The 24,707-nt window shown below is 34.8% G+C and overlaps 1 protein-coding gene across 5 annotated transcripts in view; it reads left to right on the forward strand.

Moving 5' to 3' along the window:
• The window catches only part of DMD (dystrophin), a 2,236,200-nt gene that overhangs the window by 96,989 nt on the left and 2,114,504 nt on the right, over window positions 1-24,707 (forward strand). For 4 of the 5 annotated variants that reach the window (XM_082680765.1, XM_082680763.1, XM_082680766.1 and 1 more), the window contains exon 1: window positions 20,354-20,585. The exons of the other annotated variant lie outside the window; for it this stretch is intronic. In XM_082680765.1, coding sequence (XP_082536891.1) covers window positions 20,555-20,585 — 31 coding nt within the window. In that variant the 5' untranslated portion in view covers window positions 20,354-20,554. Of the gene's footprint in view, window positions 1-20,353; window positions 20,586-24,707 lie in introns of those variants that run through there. 5 annotated transcript variants of the gene reach the window in all.

Consider the following 24,707-nt stretch of genomic DNA (forward strand, 5'->3'; position numbering starts at 1 on the left):
TATGAGCTAGGTATGGTTATTATCCCCAATTTAATAGCTAAGGAAAGTGAGGCTTAGAAAGGTTACTGCTCTAAAATATCACACACACACACACACACACACACACACACACACACACACACACACACACACACACACACACACACACACACACACACACACACACACACACACACACACACACACACCCTATTGGATGGCAGAGGTCGGCAGCATGATCTTAACCATTGCTTTCCCGTACAATTTATCAAGACTATACGATTTATGTTTCTTCCCAAAAGCTCTCTCTAAACCAATGTTGGCTTTAAAATCTGATGATAGCTTAGAAGTTAGAAAGTCCATACGGCGCTTAGATTGTGCCCACATTCCAATACCAGTCTACCTCCTCGCACCCAGGGACCTCTGAGGGCCAGTAGAGAACTATGGCAAGAAGCTAGGGTGTAGGCCTCTCACCTGCACTTGAGTCCCACCTGTGACACAAGCTTGAGTAGTTTGAGAAAGTTTTTTTTTAAATAAAACATTTAATTGAGCTAATTATAAAATTAAGAGCAGTTATAAAAAAAAAAAACACAGACCAGATACTCTATAACATTTACCGTTACCCCCAATGGTAATATCTTGCAAAGTATAGTATAATATCACAACCAGAATATTGGCATTGATACAATGAACTCATTTCAGATTTCCCAATTTTTCCTAGTACTCATTTCTGTGCGTGTGTTTAGTTCAGTACAATTTCAACATATGTAGGATAGCGCATCCACCATTACAGCCAAAATTTAGATCACTTGCATGACCACAGGATCCCTCCTGGTGTCTTTTGATAACCTCCACTTCCCCGCTGCCACCCTCTCTTATCCCTTACCCGTGACAGCAATTTTCATGTCTCTTAATTTTGTCACTTCAAAAATATTATACAAATGGAATAATATAGAAGTTAATACTTTGGAACTGGCTTTTTCACTCAGCATAATTCCCTTGAGATCCATCTAAGTTGTTGCATGTGGCAAATAGTTTACTTTTTATTGCAAATGTATATTACTGATTCATTTATTGTGATGGATGTCCCACAGTTTAGTAAACCATTCCCCGATGGGGAGACATTTTGGTTTCTAGCGGTTTGGAGCTATGACCAATAAAGCTGTTACAGAGAATCATGTGCAGGCTTTTGTGTGGACATAAGTTTTCATTTCTCTGGAATAATTGTCTACATGAGTGATGTGCAAGTATTTCCCCCCATTCTGTGTCTTGTATTTCACTTTCTTAACAGGTCCCTTTGCACGGCCAAACTTTTAAAAATTTTGATGAAGTCCGATTTATCCATTTTTCTGTTTATGGATTGTGCTTTATGTGTCAAGTATAAAAAGTCTTTGCTTAAGTCACAAATACTATTTCCTACATACATTTCTAAAAGATTTATAGTTTTATACTTTGGGTCAATTTTGTGTAAAGTGTGAGAGCTAAGTTAATTTTTTTAACTATAGTAGATGTTCATTTGCACCAGCACCTTTCTTGAAAAGACCTATTCCACCATTTAATTGCTTTTACAACTATTTTGAAGATCAGTTGGACACGTTTGTGTAGGTGTATTTCTCAGTTCTCTGTTCTGTTGCCTCAGTCTATAACTCTATACCTCTGCCATGTCCATAGTGTCTTGATTACTGTAGTTACATAGTTAGTCTTAACATTGGGTGGTATGATTCATCTCCCTTTATTCTTGTTTGTCAAGATTGTTTTAGCTATTATAGGGCTATGTCTTTCCATAGAAATTTTAGAATAAGCTTGACTGTGTCTACAAAAAAAAACTTGTTATTTTGGTAGAAATTGCATCAAACCTATATGTCAGTTTGGAGAGAATCGACATCTTTACCATGTTGAGTATTCCAATCCATTAACACACTTACAAGATGTTTTTTTGATTTCTTTCATCATTTTGTGCCTTTTAACAGTGCTTCACATTGGGATTAGATTGTGTTTTCATATTTCTAATATACCTATAATGTATTGTCTATTATGTTATTATGTGTTATAGACAATATTATGTACATGATTACAAAAAGAAAGGGAAAATAAGAAAAGGTCCAAATCTGCAGTTTTGAAAGGGAAGCACTTCTTAAAAAATTTAAATGACTATAACTAAATATACACCATCTGTGTATGATGTTGAAATAATTTTAAATGATAATGTTATAATTGTTTATAGAGGAATTGATAGAGACCTATAATTTTTCATGAATGCAGAACATCTTTTTAAAGTCATGCATTAGTGCATTTTTTAATTACTCTTCTTTTGCCTGCAGTTTTATGATACATGTTGTAAAATGAAGACTGGTCCTTGCTTATATTCCTGTATTGACCAATAATCCCTGTATCACGAAACAGATGACAAATTAATTAGCAAGTACCCAGTGAACTAAATTTAAAAATAAATAAGGAAAGATTTCTTAAGTAATTGAAAACTCTAAGGGCATTATTTTACATAAATTGGGATGGGTCTGTGTCATTTTCCCCATGTATTCAATTATTTAGCATCATTTAAAACATTAAGATTTATACAGCTTCACAGGTAATAAACTGGGTAAAAGCAGGTTTGATAGCTAAGATATTTATATAAAGTTCTGAACTTTACTGAGATGAGAAAAAAATTGGGGGCCATTTCTACCTCCCCTCCCCACACTGGTTCATATCTGTTGAAATATTACACCTTCTATAGAGGCATATACTTCTCAAGTTTTGTTTTTAAAGCATCTCTCTAGTTAAGCACAATGGGAAAATGTGCAAGCTTATGGGCTAGTGTAGGGGCACAGAGGCCAGAAAAAAATAAGACAGTTTGGAATCAAACAACTTGATAACTTCATGCATATTTCGCAGCGCTGTAATAAGGTCTTTCAGTTACCATGTTCTTGCAGAGCGGAGGGTGTATGGGTGTAGAATGACTTATTCATACAGGCACAAACACTCAGATACACAATTTTAGGCCTTTTATCACTGAGTAGAGTACATTGTAAGCAAGTGAATCGTTATATGATTCCTGTGCTAAATGACAAGACATTCATTGCTTTAACCCTTACTTCTGGAGTGAAAACTCCATATGCAATTCAGTATAGAGGGGCTAAACTTTAATCTTAAGTTCTAATAAGTATTTTATACTCAAACCACCAGATACAGCTATGAAAAATCTAGAGATTGTTTATATACACAGAAGCATACTGTATTAAAGTAACTATGAATCCCATTCATTTTCATTTTATACTTTATTACTTCAAAGGGAGACGCTATTGATTTTTCTGATCTCCCTGTATCAGCCATGACTCTGGAAAGAAATAGAATCTGACACAGATGGTTCAATAAAACACAATAAAGGGACTATTTTGAGAGGTGTGGGCAGGTTTAAAGGACACAAAAAAGGGTTATCATGGTACAGACTACCAGCAGTAGCACATTATTATATGTCCCCCTTTCCAAGTCTGAAGTGTCAAATGAAGGAAGTCGCATTTTCTAAATTCAGTAAGAGATAGGGCAGTGGAAGAGTGGGTTTCTGACAGGGAAGTTAGGGATGTAACCTGCCACTGTGGGAAATAAGGACCAAATAAGGTGGAGGGGGATAAGAAAATAATGCCTCAGACCCTCTCTCTCCCTGCCTGTGGTCTGATGTCTGTGCCTGCCATTGGCCAAGACCACCAGAGACAAGTCATCCAGCGAGCTAAAAATATGTCATTTGTGAGGATCAGCCTTGCAGGCACTCAGCAGAAAAGAGAAGGGCAAAAAATGGGTTGGAGCAGGCCAGTGAGAAAAGAGTGGAGTGAAATATTTAAATTGTTGACAGAAAGAAAACTCTACCAACCTAGAATTCTATGTCAGTAAATTATCTTTCAGAAGTGAAGGACGAATAAATACTTTATCACACAAACAAGCATTGAGGGAATTTGTTGCCAGTAGGCCTGCCTTACAAGAAATGTCAAAAGAAGTACTTCAGAGAGAAAGAAAATCATGTAGGTCAGAAACGTGGATCTACATAAAGAAAAGAAGAGCATTAGAGAAGGAAGGAATGAAAGTAAAATCAAATCTTTTATTTTTCTTATTCCTAATGATATAATAGTTATCTCTTTGTCCAAAATAATATTAGCAACAATGTATTGGGTGACCAGAGCTTATGGATAAGGTAAACAAATGACAGCAACATTATAAGTTTCGAGAAGGAAGAACAGTGAATATTCTGTTACTAGGTACCTATACTACCTGTGGGGAAAAATGGATTGGACTGGGGAACGGAGAAAATGCCTCAATTCCCTACTAGAATCGCCATCAAAACCATCCCTTAACTAGTTCAAGTTCAGCTTCACTTGAGTTAAACCATATATTATTTCATTTTACTCTCTTTCCAATAACTGAAGAAAATAGGAAAAAAATAGGGACTATAAGGTAGAAGTGAGAGCCTAACAGTTTATTTTTTCTCATGGGTTAAACTGTTGCTTCTAACTTGTCTCAATCCACAGATTTAATATTTTTCGTCAGACCCCCATTTCAAGAACCAACCTTATTATCAGACTTTCCTGTTTTCAAATTGAGGATTTATTGACGTGATCCTTCCCCAAATTCCTTTTTTTTTTTAATTTAAAAAAATAGGGATTTATACCTATCTTTAGTCTTACTCTCTTCTCCAGTTTTCTAAAGGTATTACCACAGAATCTTGAAATCCTAAAAATGTACTTCATGTACTAATGTGAAGAGAAGCATGTAGCTTTGAAGACAAATTAATTAATAATGAAAAAGGTATACGCACATGTATACCTGCGCACATATATTAAACGTGGTTCGGTAACTCAACAGACTTTTCAATACCCTAAATAAAGCTACGAAATAAAGCTAACCCTGAAACTTCACAATAAAACTTTCAGTCCTCTAAAAATGATTAAGGAAATATGAGTGCTTTAGTTTTTTGAGGCATCAATTGGATCCAACATATTATAGGAATATTTAAGCAATAATGTTTAATATAATAAGGGCTGTAGACTATTTTCAAGTAACCAGACTTCAGAATTTTTAATCACTTTTAAAAAATTGAATGGACTTTTGGAAGTAAAACCTGTATAAACCATTTTTTAAAATCCTCCTCTAAATCCAGTCCATTTTTGAAACCTCATTTAGAGTCAAAAACAATACTTTCTCTAGTTTCCATAAAGGCTTCCACTTTCAGGCTTCAGTGAGTAAGTATATTCTTATGAGGCTCAGGAAAAATATTGAGCCATATTATAAATGGTCATCACTTGTGAGGGTTTTTTTGAATTTATTTTTAAAGCGTTCTTTAGTGAGACCTTCAAAATAGAATGCCACTCAAGTAAAGACCTGTCTCTTTCACTCTATCACTCTCTCAAAGCTTATTAGAGAGAATAGCATGCGTAGCTTCATCTGCTACACAAGTCCTCTCTAACCTTCTCTCCAGCTTTGTCAGGAAACTAATGAAGTCTAAGTGTCAGAACCCCTCCATTTCATAGAACTCTTCAAAGACACCAGTAAAGCTTTCAGGTAGCCAGGTGCTTGAAACATTGGCAAAACAAAGAAGGTCCTCAAATTTTAAGCCCCAAATTTTTGGATCACTGTCATCTCTTGTTTCTTAGGATGGCCCACTTAACCTTAAAACTTTTTAAAACAAGAATTAGGAAAGGATTTTGATTTGAGCCTATAGGTTCATTGAAGCTGCAATTTAAATGTCATCCACACAGATTTATATTATTTTCATCACTCTTGCACATTAATAACTTCGTCTAGGCTTTCAATAAATACATATGTGAAATGTTTTTTGAATATTAAGTAACGACAAAGTGTCATTTAGAGCCTGTTTTTCCAGTATTCTAAATATTTAGTTAAAAGATACCCAGAATTCTTATTTGCAGATTTAAAGTCTTCTTGAACTAGAGAATTGTAGCTCTTAAATATGTTCTTTTTCATAACCCAATCACAGTAGCCTTTAAAACAAAGAGGAGCAAGTGCAAAGATAGTTGTAAACATGACATTGCTGCCATTTATTCTTCAGTGTGTTTTACCCCTGTATTGGTTTATGTGCATATATATCAATGTCCTGTATCAGGAATCTGAAAATGTTGGCCCATGGGCCAAACCCAGGCTGCCATCTTTTTTTAATTATTTACAAAATTTTTTTTAGATAATTGTACATTTACTTGCAGCTTAAAAAAAAAAAAAGAAAAGAAAGAAACACCCAATAGATCTTGTTTGTCATTTTACCGAGTCCCTCTCAGTGATAACATATTGCAAAACTGTATTACAATATCACAACCAGGATATTGACAGAACAATCAAGGTACAGAATATATCTCCATCACAACAAGGAACCCCCATGTTACCTTTTTTTTGGCCAGATCCCCTTCCCTCCTGCCCCCACCTACTTCCTAACCCCTGGAAGCCACTAGTCTGATATCCATCTGGATAATTTTGTCATCTCTAGAATGTTATATACCTGGATTTATACAATATGTAACCATTTAGGATTGGCTTTTTCGCTCAGCAAGATTATCTGGAGAGTCTTCCAGGTTATTGTATATCATTGGTTGTTCTTTTTATTTCTGAGTAGTATTCCATTGGATAGATGTACCACAGTTTGTTTAGCCTTTCACCTGTTGAAGGATATCTCAGTGAGTTGTTTCCAGGTTCTGTGCACTACAAATACATCTGCAAAGAACGCTCATGTACAAGTTTTTGTGTGAATAAGAATTTTCATTTCTCTGGAATTAATGCCCTGGAGTGAAATTCCTGGATTGTATGACATTTGCATGTTTAGTGTTTTTACAAAGCTGTCAAGCTATTTTCCACAGTACCATTTTCTAATAAGTTTTTGGAGTTTTTTGTTATTGTTGTTTGTTCTTTACTTTTGAGTTTTATGAGTTTTTTTATGGATTGTAGATACTAATCATTGGTTGGATATGTGGCTTTCAGATATTTTTTTCCTTAGCTTCTCTTTTTATCTCCTTAAGAGCAAACATTAAAATTTTTGTTGAAGTCTAACTTATCAGTTTTTCCATTTTTGGGCCGATGCTTTTAAGTGTAAAATCCAAAAACTCTTCCTAGCCTTAGATCCTAAGATTTTTTCTATGTATTTTTTCTAAAATACTTAGAGTTTTATGTTTTACATCTAAATTCATCATCCATTAGTAGCTGCTTTTGTATAAGGTGTGAGACTTAAGTGTTCTAGTGTTCTAGCACTGTTTGTTGAAAAGTCTATCTTTACTCAGCTGAATTGTTTTCAGATCTTTGTCTAAATCAGTTGGCCATATTTGTGTGGTTCTTTATTCTGTTCCATTGATCTGTGTGTCTATCCTGCCACCAGTACCACACTATCTTAATTATTATAGCTGTATATGTTAAGTCTTAAAATCTGATAGGCTTGTTCTTCCTACTTTATTCTTCTTTTTCAACATTATTTTAATTATTCTAGTTCCATTGCCTTTCCATGTAAAGTTGTCTATATCATCAACAACAAGAAACTTTGCTAGGATTTTAATTTGAATTATGTTAAATCTGTACATCAATTTGAGTAAAATTGACATTACTATGCTGAGTCTCCCAATCCATGTACACAGTATGTTTCTCCATTTATTTAGATGTTCTTTGATTTATTTCTACAGCATTTTGTTATTGTCAAGGACATGTTTTGTTAGATGAACAGCTACTTTGATTTTTGCTGAGATAGAAAAGAGTAGTATATATATATATATTTTTTTTTTGCGGTACGTGGGCCTCTCACTGTTGTGGCCCCCCCCATTGCGGAGCACAGGCTCCGGACACGCAGGCTCAGCGGCCATAGCTCACAGGCCCAGCCGCTCCGCGGCATGTGGGATCCTCCCGGACCAGGGCACGAACCCGTGTCCCCCGCATCGGCAGGCGGACTCCCAACCACTGCGCCACCAGGGAAGCCCAAGTAGTATATTTTTAATTTCAGTGTCCACAATGAACCTAGGGGTTCATTGCTAGTACGTAGAAATACAATTGATTTTTGTTTGTTTATTCTTGTATCCTGATACCTTGATAAACTCACTTATTAGTTCTAGGAGATTTTTTTTTTTGTAGATTGCTTGCAGTTTTCATTTTCATCCCATCTGCATGTAAACGACAGTTTAATGTCTTTTTTCCTATTTGTATGGACTCATTTCCTTGCCTTGCCTCATTGCACTGGTTAGAACTTGAAGCATTGTGTTCAATAAGATGGGTGAGAGTAGTTCACAGTACTAGGGAAAAAGCATTTAATACTTAAACTAAGTACAAACTTAGCCGAAGGGTTTATATAAGTGTTGATAAATAAGTTGAGGAAGTTCCCCTATGTTTCTGTTTTTCAGAGTTTATTTCAGGTATCGGTATTGAAGTTAGTCAAATGATTGTAGTGCATCCATTGATAAGATCATGTGATTTTTTTCTTTAACATGTTAACACAGTGGATTACAATAATGATTTTTGAATATCAAACCAGCTGTACACCCCTGGAACAAACACTACATGATTTTATATATTTGCTGAATTTTAGGTGCTGGTATTTTGTTAAGTAATTTTGCTTTGATATTCATAAGCAATATTGGTCTGTAGTTTGTTGTTTTTGTTGTTGGTTTTTCATGCTATCTTTTTCTGATTTGGGTATCAGGCTATTGCTGGACTCATTAAATGTATTAGAATTGTTGTGTTCTCTTCCATTTTCTGGAAGAGATTGTGTAGAATTGGTGTTAATCCTTCTTTCACAGTTTGGTAAAATTTTCCAGTGAAACCATCTGGACATGAAGATTTATTTTTCTGAGGTTTTAAAATTATGAACTCCATTTCATTATTAGTAATAGGACAATTCAAATTATCTATTTCCTATTGGGTGACTTGCAGTAGTTTGTGTTTTGTGAGGAATTGGTCCATTTCATCCAAATTGTCGAATATTTGTGTGAATAATTACCTATAGTATTCCCTTATTATCTTTTTTATGTCTATCAAGTCTGTAATGAGATCCCCTGTTTCAGTCTTAACATTGGTAACCTGTGTGTCCTCGGGGTGTTTTTTTTTTGGGAGGGGTCACTCTTGTTAGCACTTTGTTAATTATATTGATCTTTTTGAAGAATGAGCCCTTTGTTTCATTGATTTTCTCTATTTTTCTGTTGCCAATTTCACTGATTTCTGATCTTTATTATTTCCTTCTTTCTGCTACTTTTAGGTTTATGTTGCTCTTCAATTTCTAGATTCTTGGAGTGAGAGCTTAGATTATTGATTTGAAATTTTCTCTCTTTTCTAATGTATACAATTGAAAATGACTTTTTAAATGCATTGTTTTATTTAACATACATGACAATCTTTTATGGTAGGCAGTAAATCTGGTGTTATCTTTAAAATCTGCTCCCTCTCTTAGGTACCTCTCTCAGACAGGTGTCATCAAACTTATTTGAGTTCCTTAATTAACAAGTAGATTAAAATGTAAAATTTTCTTGTAATACACTTCAAGCATAATCCCCTTGAAGGCAGGGACCAGAAGTTATTACCTTATATCCTTAATGTTGAAAATCTGGCTGTAACAAATGTTTTTTTTTCTTCCTTTGGCTGCTTTTGGGTCTTCGTTGCTGCACACTGGCTTTCTCTAGTTACGGCGAGCGGGGGCTACTCTTCGTTGCAGTGCACAGGCTTCTCGTTGCGGTGGCTTCTCTTTTTAAGGAGCATGGGCTCTAGGCACGCGGGCTTCAGTAGTTGCAGCACACGGGCTCAGTACTTGCGGCACACGGGCCCTAGAGCACGTAGACTTCAGTAGTTGCAGCATGTGGGCTCAGTAGTTGTGGCACTTGGGCTCTAGGGTGCATGGGCTTCAGTAGTTGTGGCTCGTGGGCTTAGTTGCTCCATGGCATGTGGGATCTTCCTGGACCAGGGATCGAACCTGTGTCCCCCGCATTGGCAGGCAGATTCTTAAGCACTGTGCCACCAGGGAAGTCCCTAATAAATGTCTGAAAAATAAATGCATATCTATTCTGCAACTCAATGCCATTGCTTTAAATGAGTATTTGATACTATGGTCATTCCATAGCGACAAGATTCAGAATCTCTTATAACATATACTTGAAAACAGATTTGGTTTGCCACCCTCAAAGAATTCAGTATTTATTTTGAGTATTATAATTATCTGCAATGCACATTCCTCTCTTCTTCCCTTGTACCTTTTTCCTTTTTTTTTTCCAAGTGATATCATTGAGCTCCTATTGTACTCAATACACTTCTGAGAACTGATATCAACATAAATAGAAACCAGTCCTTAACATTCAAGAAGTTGACAGTTGAGTAGGAAGGTGCATTCATATCATTAGACCCAGCTACAAATGGGGCTAAGGGGAAGCTCAAAGTATCTTCATAGAGGAAGTAAACTTAAAGAAAGCCCAGAAGGATAAGGCAGCATACAGTACAAAGATAAAGGATCAAAGATAAGGAAATTGCAAGCAGAGGCAATGGTATATACATCGCAAAATGATAGGCACCAGGAATGAAACAGTTCATAACTCCTGTTCTGATGGAGTTTGCATTCCAGCAGGTAATTCACACATTCAACATATATCCAGCTTATTTATTATACATGCAGCAAAGTAGCGAAGCACCATGCAAGGAGAACGTTTATGGTGAACTTCTGAAGTAATTTGAGATGCATTGGTAGAAAAGTACATGAGATCACTTTAGTGGAATTCAGAGAGGTGTAATGCAGAGTTGAAAAATGAAGGCAAGGGCTAGTTTTCAAAGGGTCAATTCATCCCTTATCATATTTTCCACTAGGGTATCATATTAGTACTGAGTATCCTTCCAAGACTTACAAGGTGGGCTGAGCCCATGTGTTGATCATTCTTTACTTGTATCAGTGGACCCACTCCACTTTATGACGTTCTCTGCCCTACTCTTTGCCCTGGGAAGCTTAGCTCTTCATCATCAAAGCCTCTTGCACTCTATCAGCCAATTGTGTGACACCAGGATATCAGAGGGCACATGGAAAAAGATTTTAAGGTATTTGTTTTTCCTTTTCCATGTGCCTCACTAAAGTCCTGCTGGTGACTGACTGTGTGTCTCTACTACTATTCTGACAACATTATTCCCTCACTTTGACCCATCAGAACTGGAGGTGGAAGGAACTTCCCGCTTTTACTATCACCTGGATGACTCACCATCCTTTATTTGTTCTCATCATCCTGCTTATACCTCTCTCCACGGCTATTTCAACAAATTGTTTTCTGCTCATGCTTTTGTTTCTACCTGTTTCATGCCAGGACCTTGACTAATATAGTATAAGAGATGTAACCATGAAATCTTCATACTGATCCTCAGCTCGCTGACATCAATGTGTTTAATTTCTTTGTACTCATAATAACTTTCTTTTATTCAGAAATCTTAAAACACCTTCATTAGTTCCTACACATTTACCTCCTAAAATGATTGAGAATCAATATATGAGTTAGGCATGCATTATTTTTACAACACAGATAACTTAGTTTTACATGTATTTAATAAGTAAGTAAATGTCTTCTGTCTTGACTCTATAGAAAGCACTGCTATATAGTACCAAGTTCTAAAATCAAATCATTTTGCAAGTGTCATACAGTTCATCGTCTATGGAAATATCAGTTAAGATATGCTTTGAGTTTTGCAAGTTGTAGCTCTTTTTTGTCCAGTGGAAAAAAACTTTGAATATTTAAAAATGAATCCACAAGCCTCCAGATATCCATTTACTATTTTAATGGAAATTAAAATAATGTCAAGGCAGTATAATTTGCAGACACACACACAGAGAAATAATCTCAGGTATCAACATAGGTTGAATGGGGAACCTGGACTTCCAACCCTACCTAGTAGTAGCAAGGGAGCAACCCCCTTCCCATCTTCCAACAAAGCATTGCCAGGAAAGGCTAGCTAAAACTGAAGGTTTAAATAAGGTCTAGAGTCTGACAACATAATACCCTAAATGTCCAGGCTTCCATTTAAAATCATTCATCAAACCAAGGGGAAAAAAACTCAACTTGAATGAAAAAAGACAATCAACAGTCACCTACGCTGAAATGACATAGGTGATCGAATTATCTGCCAAGGATATTAAAACAGCCATTATAAAAAAATGGTTCAATAAGCAATTACAAACTTGCTTGGAACAAACAAAAAATGGAAAGGCTCAGCAAGAAATAGAAGACATATAGAACAAAATAAAATTTTAGAACTGAAAAATAGAGTAATCAAAATAAAATTCAGTTGATGGTCTTAATAGCAGATTGGAGGGGGCAGAGGGCCAAATCTGTGAACAGGAAGCTAGAACAATAGAAATCACCCAGTCTGAACAAGAACGAAAATAGACTGACAAAAAATGAACAGATCCTCACCGACCTTGTGGGATTATAATAAAATATCTATGATGCATGTCTCAGAGTCCTGAAAGGAGAGAAAAAAAAGTGTTGCTGAACAAGTACTTGAAGAAATAATGGCTTAAAAATAACCTAATTTGGCAAAAGGCAAAACCCTACAGATTCAAGAAGCTGAAAAACCCAAAGAGATAATCTCAAAGAGATCCCTGCCTGCACCTGTCATAGTCAATCTTCTGAAAACTAATGATAAAGGGAAAAAAAGAAAAAAGAAAAAACCTTGAAAGCAGTGAAAGAGAAAGGACACTTTATAGGTACAAAAAAAAATCAAATGACAGAATTTCTTATGAGAAGCCATAGAATTCAAAAGGAAATGGCATGACATCTTTCATGTGATTAAAGAAAAGAACTGTCAGTGTCCGGAAAATAGAAGAGGAGGCAATACTTACAAACATGTTTTATGAGACAAGAGGTAATCTGATTCCAAAACCAGACAAACATGGTACAAAAGAAGAAAACTACGGACGAATAACCTTCATAGACATAGAGACAAACATTTAAATTTTGGTAAATTAACTAGCTAAAAAAGAATAATAACATGATCTTATCAATTGATGCCAAAAACAAAGGTTAGACAAAATTCAACACCCAATCATGTTAAAAAAAAATCTCTCAGAAAACTAGGAATAGAGGACTTCAACTTGATAAAGAACATCTAGAAAATTCTCTAGCCAACATCATAATAACGGTGAAAGATTTTAATTCCTTTTTCCTAATAGCAGGATCAAGGCAAAGATATTTGCTTTCAGCCCTGCTACTCTTTGTAGTATTGGAAGTTCTAGCCAGCACAAAAATGTAAGAAAAGTAAATAAAAGCATAAAAACCAGGATGGACAAGTTAAAATTTTCCCTATTTGCAGATATTATTATGGACAATGTAAAACATCACAGGGATTCCACAAAATTACTCATAGAAATAATTAGTTCAGCAAGGTCTCAGTATACAAGATGCACATAAAAAAATTAATTGTACTTCTATACACAAGAAGTGAACTACTACAAATCAAAATTTAAAATGTAATATCACCAATTTTGATAAGTTTTTTAAAATGCACCCTGATATGACGGCTGTCACAATAGAATCTAACAAAATTTTTTCAAATGAAGTTAGACAACTAAGTGCTACTAGAGCCATCTTACGGAAAAAACTGAACGAACCTTTTGGCCAACCCAGTATAACATCTCAACCAATATAGATCATTGTGGAGAAGGGAAATGGCCCGGAAATGATTTTTCCCAAATCAATAAATTTGTGAACTCTATATAAAATCTTAGTTATCATGCCTGTTTCTTCCCAGCTTATTTATCCTTTGAAGCTCTGTTAGTCATAGTTCTTAAAATTGTTAAATAATTGTACAGTATAAGTGGGGAAAATGACTCAGGCCCATCCCAGTTAATATAAAATGCTGCAACCTAAGTGTCCATTGACAGATGAATGGATCAAGACGATGTGGCACATATATACGATGGAATATTAATCAGCCATAAAAAGAAACAAAATTGAGTTATTTGTAGTGAGTTGGATGCACCTAGAGAGTGTCATACAGAGTGAAGTAAGTCAGAAAGAGAAAAACAAATACCGTATGCTAACACATATATATGGAGTCTAAAAAAAAAAAAAGGTCACGAAGAACCTAGGGGAAAGACGGGTATAAAGACGCAGACCTACTAGAGAATGGACTTGAGGACACGGGGAGGGGGAAGGGTAAGCTGGGACGAAGTGAGAGAGTGGTAGTGTATATATGGACATATATACACTACCAAATGTAAAATACATAGCTAGTGGGAAGCAGTCGCTTAGCACAGGGAGATCAGCTTGGTGCTTTGTGACCAGCTAGAAGGGTGGGATAGGGAAGGTGGGAGGGAGGGAGATGCAAGAGGGAAGAGATATGGGAACATATGTATATGTATAACTGATTCACTTTGTTATACAGCAGAAACTAACACACCATTGTAAAGCAATTATACTCCAATAAAAATGTTAAATATATATATATATATATAATGCTGCCATTAAGGTTTTCAGTTTCTTAAGAATACACTCCTTATTTACTTTTAAGTTTACCCTAATCAGTTCTTTCTAAGTAATAGTTCACCCATTTTATGATATAGGGATTACTGGTTAGTATTAGAATAGAAGCAAGGACTGGTTTTCATTTTACTGCATGTATTTTACAACTGTAGGCTAAAGAAAGTAATTTAAAAACATGCTAATGTAAGCCTTCAATGTAATAAAAATATGCTTTTCATTTTTTTCTTTTTTTAAACTTGTTTACAATGTTGTGTTAATTTCTGCTGTACAGCAAAGTGATTCAGCTATACACACACACACACACACACACACACACACATATATATATACATATATATATTCTTTTTTTTTTACATTCTTTTCCATTGTGGTTTATTATAGGATATTGAATATAGTTCTCTGTGCTATACAGTAGGACCTCGTTGTTTATCCTTTCTATATGTAAAAGCTTACATCTGCTAACCCAACCTCCGACTCCATCCCTACCCCCAATCCTCTCCCCCTTGGCAACCACCAGTCTGTTTTCTGTATCCATGATTCTGTTTCATATATGGGTTCATTTGTGTCATATTTTACATTCCACATATAAGTGATATCATATGGTATTTGTCTTTCTGACTTACTGTGATAATCTCTAGTTGCATCCATGTTGCTGCAAATGGCATTATTTCATTAATTTTTATGGCTGAGTAGTATTCCACTGTATGTATGTACCACATCTTCTTTATCCATTCATCTGTTGATGGACATTTAGGTTGTTTGCATGTCTTGGCTACTGTGAATAGTGCTGCTATGAACCTAGGGGTGCATGTATCTTTTTGAATTATAGTTTTGTCTGGACACATGCCCAGAAATGGGTGCTTTGCACTTTTATAAAACTAAAGTTCTGTATTTTAATGTGTTTATTTTTCAGAATGGTAGTTTGGGAACCTCTGTTCTTTTCCCTTTCTTTGTGCAATCACATGCATAATAGATAGTGATATTATTATAGGCATATGAAGGAACAGTATGATCACAATACAAAGCACTTTTAGAAAGCACAGTATGACAAAATAAAGGTGACCTAAATATTGGAAATATGTACTGTGTTAATGGATTAGAAGCCTAACATGGTAAGAATGTCAGTTCTCCAAATTGATCTATTTAATGCAATCCCTATCGAAATCCAGAAAGATATTTTGTTGTCTGATCTGTAGACCTATTTGTCTAAAATTTTTATGTTAAAACACAGGACCTAGAATGTGTAAAATAATTTTGAAAAAGAATAATGTAGTGGGAGGAATAACCCTACCTAATGCTTAGGCATATTATTGCAGCTACAGTAATTAAGGCAGTATGGTATTGGCAGAGGGATAGACACATAAATCAATAGGACAGAGTTGCAATCCCAGAAGTAGATCCACACAAATGTGCCCAGCTGGTTTTTGACAAAGGTATAAAAGTTATTCAATGGAAAGGTAGTCTTTCCACAAATGGCATTGAGGCAATTGTTAATCTGTAAGCCAAAAAAGAAAAAAGAGGGCTTCCCTGGTGGCGCAGTGGTTGAGAGTCCGCCTGCCGATGCAGGGGACACGGGTTCGTGCCCCGGTCCGCGAAGATCCCACATGCCGCGGAGCGGCTGGGCCCGTGAGCCATGGCCGCTGAGCCTGCGCGTCCGGAGCCTGTGCTCTGCAACGGGAGAGGCCACAGCAGTGAGAGGCCCACGTACTGCAAAAAAAAAAAAAAAAAAGAAAGAAAAAAGAAAACCTTACACTGTATACAAAAATGAACTCTAAATTAATTCTAGGGAATTCCCTGGTGGTCCAGTGGTTAGGACTGTGCACTTCCACTGCCATGGGCCCAGGTTCAATCCCTGGTCAGGGAACTAAGATCCCACAAGCCACGTAGCGTGGCCAAAATAAATAAATAAATATTTTTTAAAATAAAATTAATTCTAGATTTAAATGTAAAATGATTAAAAAAGTAGGAGAAAATCTTCATGAATTAAGGCTTGGTGAAGAGTTCTTTGGCATGACACCAAAAGCACCATACAAGAAAAAGTTCAATAAATTGAACTTTATAAAAATTTAAAACTTTTGCTTTGGAATTACCCTATTAAGAAAATGAAAAGACGAGCTACAGACTGGGAGAGTACACTTGCAAACCACATATCTAACAAAGGACTCGTATCTAGAGTATATAAAAAAACGCTAAAAACTCAGTAGTTACAATCAAAGTGGGTAAGTTGTGACAAAGCGAGAGGGAGGCATGGACATACATACACTACCAAACGTAAGGTAGATAGCTAGTGGGAAGCAGCCACATAGCACAGGTGCTTTGTGACCGCCTGGAGGGGTGGGATGGGGGGGTGGGAGGGAGGGAGACGCAAGAGGGAAGAGATATGGGAACATATGTATATGTATAACTGATTTACTTTGTTATAAAGCAGAAACTAACACACTATTGTAAAGCAATTATACCCCAATAAAGATGTTAAAAAAAATTAAAAATAAAAAACATTAAATCCCAAAGGTGCATAGATTAGAAAGCAAAAAAAAAAAGCACTAAAAGACCATGTTATGTTTGCCTGAAAATGCGTAAATTGGAGTATTTTTTATGCTGCCACAATTTGCTTAAGATTTCAAATTTCAATGTTTATTTTACTTTTTAGCTTTGTTGAATGCATGATTTTTAGCGATTAATAAAATTAGTTTCCCAATTAAAAAATAAATAAAATAAAGTGTATATTGAATATAAAAAAAACAAAAACAAAACAAAGCACCCAGTTGGAAAATGAGCAAAAGATATGGATAGACATTTCACTGAAAAGTATATTCAGATGGCAAATAAGAATGAAGAAAAAGTAGTTCAATGTTATTAACTATTCAGCCAATTCAAATTAAGACTGCCATGATATATCTCTACCTGTTTATGACAAAAATTAATATAATGTATATAATACTATATATATTATATATATATATATATATATAATATATATATATATATATAATGGCACCAGTAAGTGCCAAGGAAGATATGGAGAAACTGGATCACTCACATTGCTGGCAGGTATGTAAAATGGTACAGACCCTCAGGAGAACATTTTGGCAGTTTCTTTTAAAAACTAAATATGTATTTACCATATGATCCTGCAGCTTTACTCCTGGGCATTAATCCAGATAAATGAAAAAAAATATACGTGATTGTTTGGCAGCTTTCTTTGTAGTAACCAAAAACTGGAAATAACCAAAATGTCCTATAGAAATGAATGCCTAAACACATGAGATGGAATACTACTCAGCAATAAAAGTAAACAGGTTATTGATGCAGATAACAACTTGAATGGATCTCTAGGACACTATGCTAAGTGAAAAAAGCTAATCTCAGAAGGCCACATAACATTCTTGAAATGACAAAATTATAGTGATGGAGAACAAATTAGTGGGTGCCAAGCTGGTGGAAGAGGGTGTTTGGTGTGACTAAAGGAAGGAAGATTTCTGTGGTGATAGAACGGCTTTGCATTGTGATTGAGGTTGTGTTTACACAAATCTACACCCGTGATGAAATGACAGAAATATATACAGTGTACCAGTATCAGTTTCCTGGGTTAGATATTGTGTTATAGTTATCTTAAATGTAACTGTTGGGGGAAAGTGAGTGAAGAGTTTATGGAACCCCTCTATACTATCTTTGAAAGTTTTTGTGAATCTATAATTAGTTCAAAATAAAAAAAAAAATCCTGCTCAGCCAATTATTAACAATGGGAACTTGAGCAAGTTCCTTGGCCAGTCATTTTTATAATGACACTCCTAAAACCTATCCATTGTAGTTATTGTGGGGACTAAATGAGAGACAGAAGTGACCACAGGAAAGTAGTGGTGTGGCCTGAACTAGTGTTCACTTTGGGCCAAATTTTATGTACCTTTCACTTTTTCCAGTTAGCTTATCTTTCCACCTAGATTATAAAAACCTTAAGAGAACTATAAGTATTCTGCGTTAATGTAGAATTCATCACAGGTGCCCAACAAATTCTGATTATTGACTAAGGCTGAAAGACAATTAAGATGTACCTAAGGGCATTCAGGTCCTTTGATATTTGGTGCTTTAGATATTAACCAAGACAAGTTTTTGGTATATTTGGAGCCACAATTGTTTTTGGAAACATACACTTCAGGGTTTTTCAAAATTGGCCATGCATTAGATCACCTGTAAAACACAGAGTCCTGAGTCCTACTCCCAAAGTTTCTTGTTTTTCAGGTTTCATGTGTGCTCACATTTCTAAAATGTTCCCATATGCTGCTGCTGCTGCTGCTTCATAGACTACACTTTACAAATCACTGATAAACTGTACATGTGCCTTGGACAAAACACGGGTTTTTATCTACAGGGAATTCATGGTACAGGTGTAAAGGAACTTATACTCTGGGCATTATTGCAGTCCATTGCGCAGGACACTGATGCTAACATGCAGACTTAGATCCATGTCACTCCTAAAACACTTTTATTATTATGTTTTATAAAATTGTTGGTTATATGCATATTTAGATAACCACATTAAGGAGATGAGGTGACCTATAGAGAACATTTTAAATCTGTTTTGGATGATAGTAATTTAAATATAATTACCCAAAAATAAAATCAGGGCTTGTGTTTTATTTCATATGGATTTTGTTGGGGAGAATGGTAATATTATGATGTATTCCAAAATATAGAATGTATACTTCACTATTAAAGTAAACATCATCATCTGACTCCCATATGTCAGGTTTTTCTTCCTGTTTTTATCTACAGTTTATTTCTGTGCCAAGCAATTGAACGCTTGACATAGAAAAATGAGTCTGTCACTTTAACAAATGGTACTGTAAAAACACTCAAGCAAATAATTTTACCAGAGATCATTGTAATTGCAAAAGGAATATCTTTCTAAAATGTGTTACCAGTATTTCCTATAAATATCGGGCTCACCTGTTGCATTAAAAGTAAAAATAAGAAAGGAGATAAAGAAGCCTTCTCTTGGCAAAGAAGAGTTTACAAACATGCTGAACAACGTGTTACAACTGTGTTCATTTAATACAGAAAACTTTTGAGAACCATTACATAATTGATCATTAACTCAGTGTCTAAGAGGATGGTGTTTTAATAATTCTCACCAAAAAAGTTGAAGAAAGAGTAATTTGTTAATAATTCTCACCAAAAAAAGTTGAAGAAAGAGTAATTTGTTAGTAATCATAAGCTACAACAGAAATTTAGCACTTCAGGAGGATTTCTTTATTCCATTCTAAAAGTGCTCTTTATTTTAGCAGGAACCTTGTCCCATGAGAACTATACACATTCTGCCTTTAGAGCTCAGCTGCTTCATTCTGCTCTTGCTTCTCTTAGTCAGGCTGTTGGCATCATCAATACATAACTTTTGATTGGATCCCCAGGGTAGAAATTAAGTTTGGTAGACGGTGGATACATAACAAATGCATAGATTATTCTGGGCATTTATGTTTGTTCAGTGGAGTGAAGTTTTTAGTGTTGTTGAAAGGTGAAAAAAAAGGCATTTAAAAGGCTATTCTAGATCAGGATTTTCTGCTCTGTTATTTTAGAAATGTGCATAGAAGTTTCAGAAAGTCTTGTTACAGTTGTTTACTGAAGAGTTTTTATGTTTAGAAGCTTGAGAGAAAGTACTATGTCCTCTGTGCTATTCTGGTTTGGATATTAATGAGAACATAGTTGAACAACATTTGAATTCACAGGACTTGCCATGCTGGAAGCACAACCTTATATGTAGTGGCCATGGGCAGTCCTATTATGGGAAACCAACTTGAGAGAAAAGGCGAGTCTCTTGCTTCTGCGCAGGTCCTGGAATTCGAAATATCCAGGGGCCTCTACAGAATCCTGGCATCAGTTACTGTGTTGACTCACTCAGTGTTGGGATCAGTCACTTTCCCCTTACAGGACTCAGATCTTGGAGGCAATTAGCATCAGAGAAAACGAATAGGAAAACCTGAAGTCTTATTTTTTAAAGGCTGCTGAAGTTGATTGGTTTCTCATCATTCCTAAACCTACTGAAGCAATAAAGTTGGGAGAAAATTTACCAAGATTTTTATCGCTGCCTTCATATATACTTTTCTTTTTTCCAAATGCTTTGGTGGGAAGAAGTAGAGGACTGTTGTAAGTACAAAGTAACTAAAAATATTTTTTACCATGGCATAACTTTTAGTTTGTGACAAACTCACTGATTAGGCAGATTAATTTAAACTTATTATAGTAGATTGTGAGTAAGCATAAATGTTATATACACTGTACACATAATGTATGTGCAGGTGTACATGTTTCTCATTGGGAAAACTTTTCAATAGAAAATATAATCAAACACATCTTTCTTATTTAAGAAAGTACTAGAGTAATAGAATATGCATACCTGGCTTGGAGTATCTGTGACAAACCATTTAAATTGCTGTGAAATAGTTTGTATATCTAAGTTATTATCATGATTATTTGATATTTCTGTATTAGTAACAGTTACATGTGGGATAGTGACCTGACACATATTCTCAGTGAACTAATTGCTCTATGGGAATGATATGTGGATGCCTCAAGGTTAGAAAAATTTTATCTGGCATATTGTGGGGGAAAATAAAGAACAAAATGAATTGTGATGGATAAATGGAGGTTGAGAAAAGTATTGATAAATATTTAATTTAAAAGTTCCTTTCTCATATTGCGTTTAGTATTTGGCATGTTCTTTTCTGTAGCGGGTCATGAAAATTATTTCAAATAATGAGATGATCTCTGCTGGCAAATGACCAGATACTTTTATTGAGAAAACAACAGAAAAACATGAGGGGCTTATAATCATATTTTGCAGTAAAGTCAAGGTGTTGTTTCATGTCTATGATGACCTAGTTTTTCAGTAAAACTTTTTAGTTTGGCTTTTTATATAAGCTCTACCCATGTTGTTTATTTTAAGGAAGTCAGGATGACTAATGAAAAATGTAAAAATTGACTGTGGTACAACAGTAAAAATAATATATAAAAATAATATATGAGGGGTACAGTGTCTCCCAAAGAGATGGATGAAAGAGATTATCTTTTTTTTTCCTGCCTTTGATTTGTGGATTATAGTCATTCTTAAATAGATATGAGGGCAATGCCTATAATTAAGAATGAAAAAAGTAAAAAAAAAAAAAAAAAAGAATGGAAAAAATAAATCTCTCTAAATAAGTAGCTATTCAAAACTTCTGGAAAAGAGTCACAACAGAAGTTTTGCCTTTGAGAAAAAACTGTGGAAAAGAAATTAACCTTGTGCACTTATTGATTCACAAAAGATGCTACCAGATTTTGTAGTAAAACATTTTTATATAATTTCTTTATTTTATAAATTTCTTTGGTGAGTATCAGAATTGCTTTCTGATTGAAAAACCATCCCATTTACTAATATTACAAAAATACAATAGCACGTTTGTTCTTTGCAATACACACATATTGCTCACTTAATCGATATAGCTACAAAATTAAAACCATAAACCAGTGTGTAGAGCAATTTAGGAAGAATGGCAGAGATTTAATTTTGGAATGAAGCAAGGCAAACATACTGTCTGCTTTGTCATAGATATTCAAATGACTTTTTAAATTCTTAATCAGAATCTGAAGACAGCTAACCTTCTTGGACAATCCCTGTAGAACTTTATTATAATACATTTTGAAACGATCAGGTAATACTTAGGCTACATGACAATGAGTTTGTTAAGAGAAAATGAAGATATTCACAAGGTTATAATATACATTAACTTTTATTAGTTGACAACATAATACTCTTTGAATGTATTGACATTTGAATACAATTTTTTAAATTGCCTTAGTTTGAAGAACTTAAAAGAGTACACTTGGTTCTGTTTTAACCAAAATAGTCACCAATTAATAGGGAACATCACTGTATTAACCTAAGTATTGTTTACTTTTAGAATTACTTAAATATTGCGTTGCAAAGAATCATTCAAATAATTGATTGCAAATTATACATTTCCTTAGAATTTTTTAAATGATGCAAATTATCTTGAAGTCTAATAAAATAATCTTTTAGAATTACATTTGCAGTCTTTTAAGGGCATCTTAACTATGAAAAAGAGATTGCTGATCTAAATAGATAATATAAGAATCTTTCTGTGTCTCTTACGTGGCATAGCAGTATGGAAAATACAATAAACAATATCATGTAATAGTTACTCTAAACTTAAAAAAAAAAGACTACGAAGTGTTCTGTGCAAATTTCTGTTATTTAAGGAAGAGAGGTGTTGCTTGACACTACTCCAGCTAGACATTACTGAAATGTAAATTCATAATTTGGACGGAGATATTAATACAACTTCCTCTTTAGTCCTAAAGTATTCGTTTGAAATCTTTGTAGTCCAAGGCCTTTGCTGCGTGTGAAACAAATTGTAAAGCTCTTAACCACTTATGTGGTTTAATAAAAGAGATTAAAATCTTTGTTCTCTGGAAAAGTCAGGTGTTCTTTTTAATTCTATTATCTTTCATCATGGCTTTACCACAAAACTAAAAGAAAGTGATTTCCCAAACTTTCTTTCCCCTTCCACCTTCTGCTGTAATATTTCCCTAACTTATTAAAAATGATTCATCATATTTTTCATTACACCATTCTTTCTTGCATTGCATATACAAGAAACATAATATTTTGGTGTGACTGTGTATTTTTATATAAACACACGTACATATTTAAATCACAGGTTTAACTTAGGTACTAAGTTACCTAAGGGAGACCTTGAAAATTAATTGGAAATTAACTTTTCTTTAAAGATAATTTTCTTTTTTTAAACCTTTTTTTGAAGTACAATTTACAATACTGTGTTAGCTTCAGGTATACAGCAAAGTGATTCAGTCATCCAAAGTTTCTGTTTATGTGGTTTATTTTCTATTTTAAATACACATCATTTTAAAAGAAACTGACAAATAAGAGTAATTACAGAACATAACAAACCATGAGGGAAGAAGTAGACCTAGGTTTTATGGGGCCTGAGGTTGAAAAAATGAAGGAAGGGGACTCTTTTAGGAAAAGTAATACAGAATTAAGAATACAAAATTAGGTAGGACTTGCAAGGAGCCAATATAAGTAAAGGGCTTCAAGACTTAAGCTTTAAAAGTTTCGTGGGAAATCACCTCTGTATGAAGAGATTTGTTGTGGGTGAATCTTTTCTCACTTACATTTTAAAATAAAATTGATACTAGTTATATTTCTTTAAAGCATATATTATTTCTCCAAGACAAGCTTTTATTTAATGCAGATTAGAGAGTTAGAAGAATTTATAATGGTAGGAATTTGACATTTCTGCCTTTCATTCTGAAAAGATACAATGATTAAAGTGATGTCAAAGTCAGTTAATGGAGGCGGTGCAGTTATTTCAGATATACAGGGTATGTAACTTGAAGGCAAGCCAAATCAGAATGAAACGGAATAATGATGACCTTGGTTTATTTTTATGCAGTACATTCAGGTTGTGATTGAATTCAGAGGGAGGCAACAGTTTTCTTTCTCACAAAGTCCTGCTATAGTCCTAGGAGATTTGTGTTCTGTTATCAAGGCAGTTGGTTCATATAGGAACGTTTTGTTGGGAAGGTCATGGGCTGCAGTATGGGAAACGAGAAGACCTTTTTTTAATTAAATGCAACCAAGTACCATAGCATAATTTCATGAAAATATTTGTCTTTCGGGAGTATGGTCCATGCAGCAGACTGATCTTCAAAACTCAGACGTGCAAATAAGTAAACACCTGTGCTCTTCATTTTTTCCTCATTTAAAAACATCTATTCGTTAAACTTCCTTGGAGTTTCACGCTCTACAATCTTGACAGTAATATTCATAATGTATTTGGAGTTCTGAAGTTTAATTTTAACACAGATATGAAAGTTAGGTTGGCAGTGCTATAGTATACCTTATTATTTTGCCAGTTTGGAAGGGGTTTGTCTACTTGTGTCACATGTAGAATTGTCCTTAACATCTTTATGTTTGTAAAATGTCAGACTCCCTGTAGTTAATATTGTGAGTGAAAACGTCTGTCAGAGATTCTGATATCCTCTCTTGAAGGGGAGAGTAACCCTGCATTTTGTGAATCACTCATATGCAAACAATAGTTTGAAGATTAGCAGCTAAAGTGATTTGGTTTGTTTTTTCCTGAAACTTGAGTATCAAGAGCTTGTTTTCCCATGTATTATAGCATATTAGAATTTCGCAAGTGCCTTTTTAAACCAGATGGTTCCTCCAGAGATTCTGAAATGCTT

The sequence above is a fragment of the Grampus griseus genome (assembly GCF_964374135.1).
Source record: "Grampus griseus genome assembly, chromosome: X".
Taxonomy (NCBI): domain Eukaryota; kingdom Metazoa; phylum Chordata; class Mammalia; order Artiodactyla; family Delphinidae; genus Grampus; species Grampus griseus.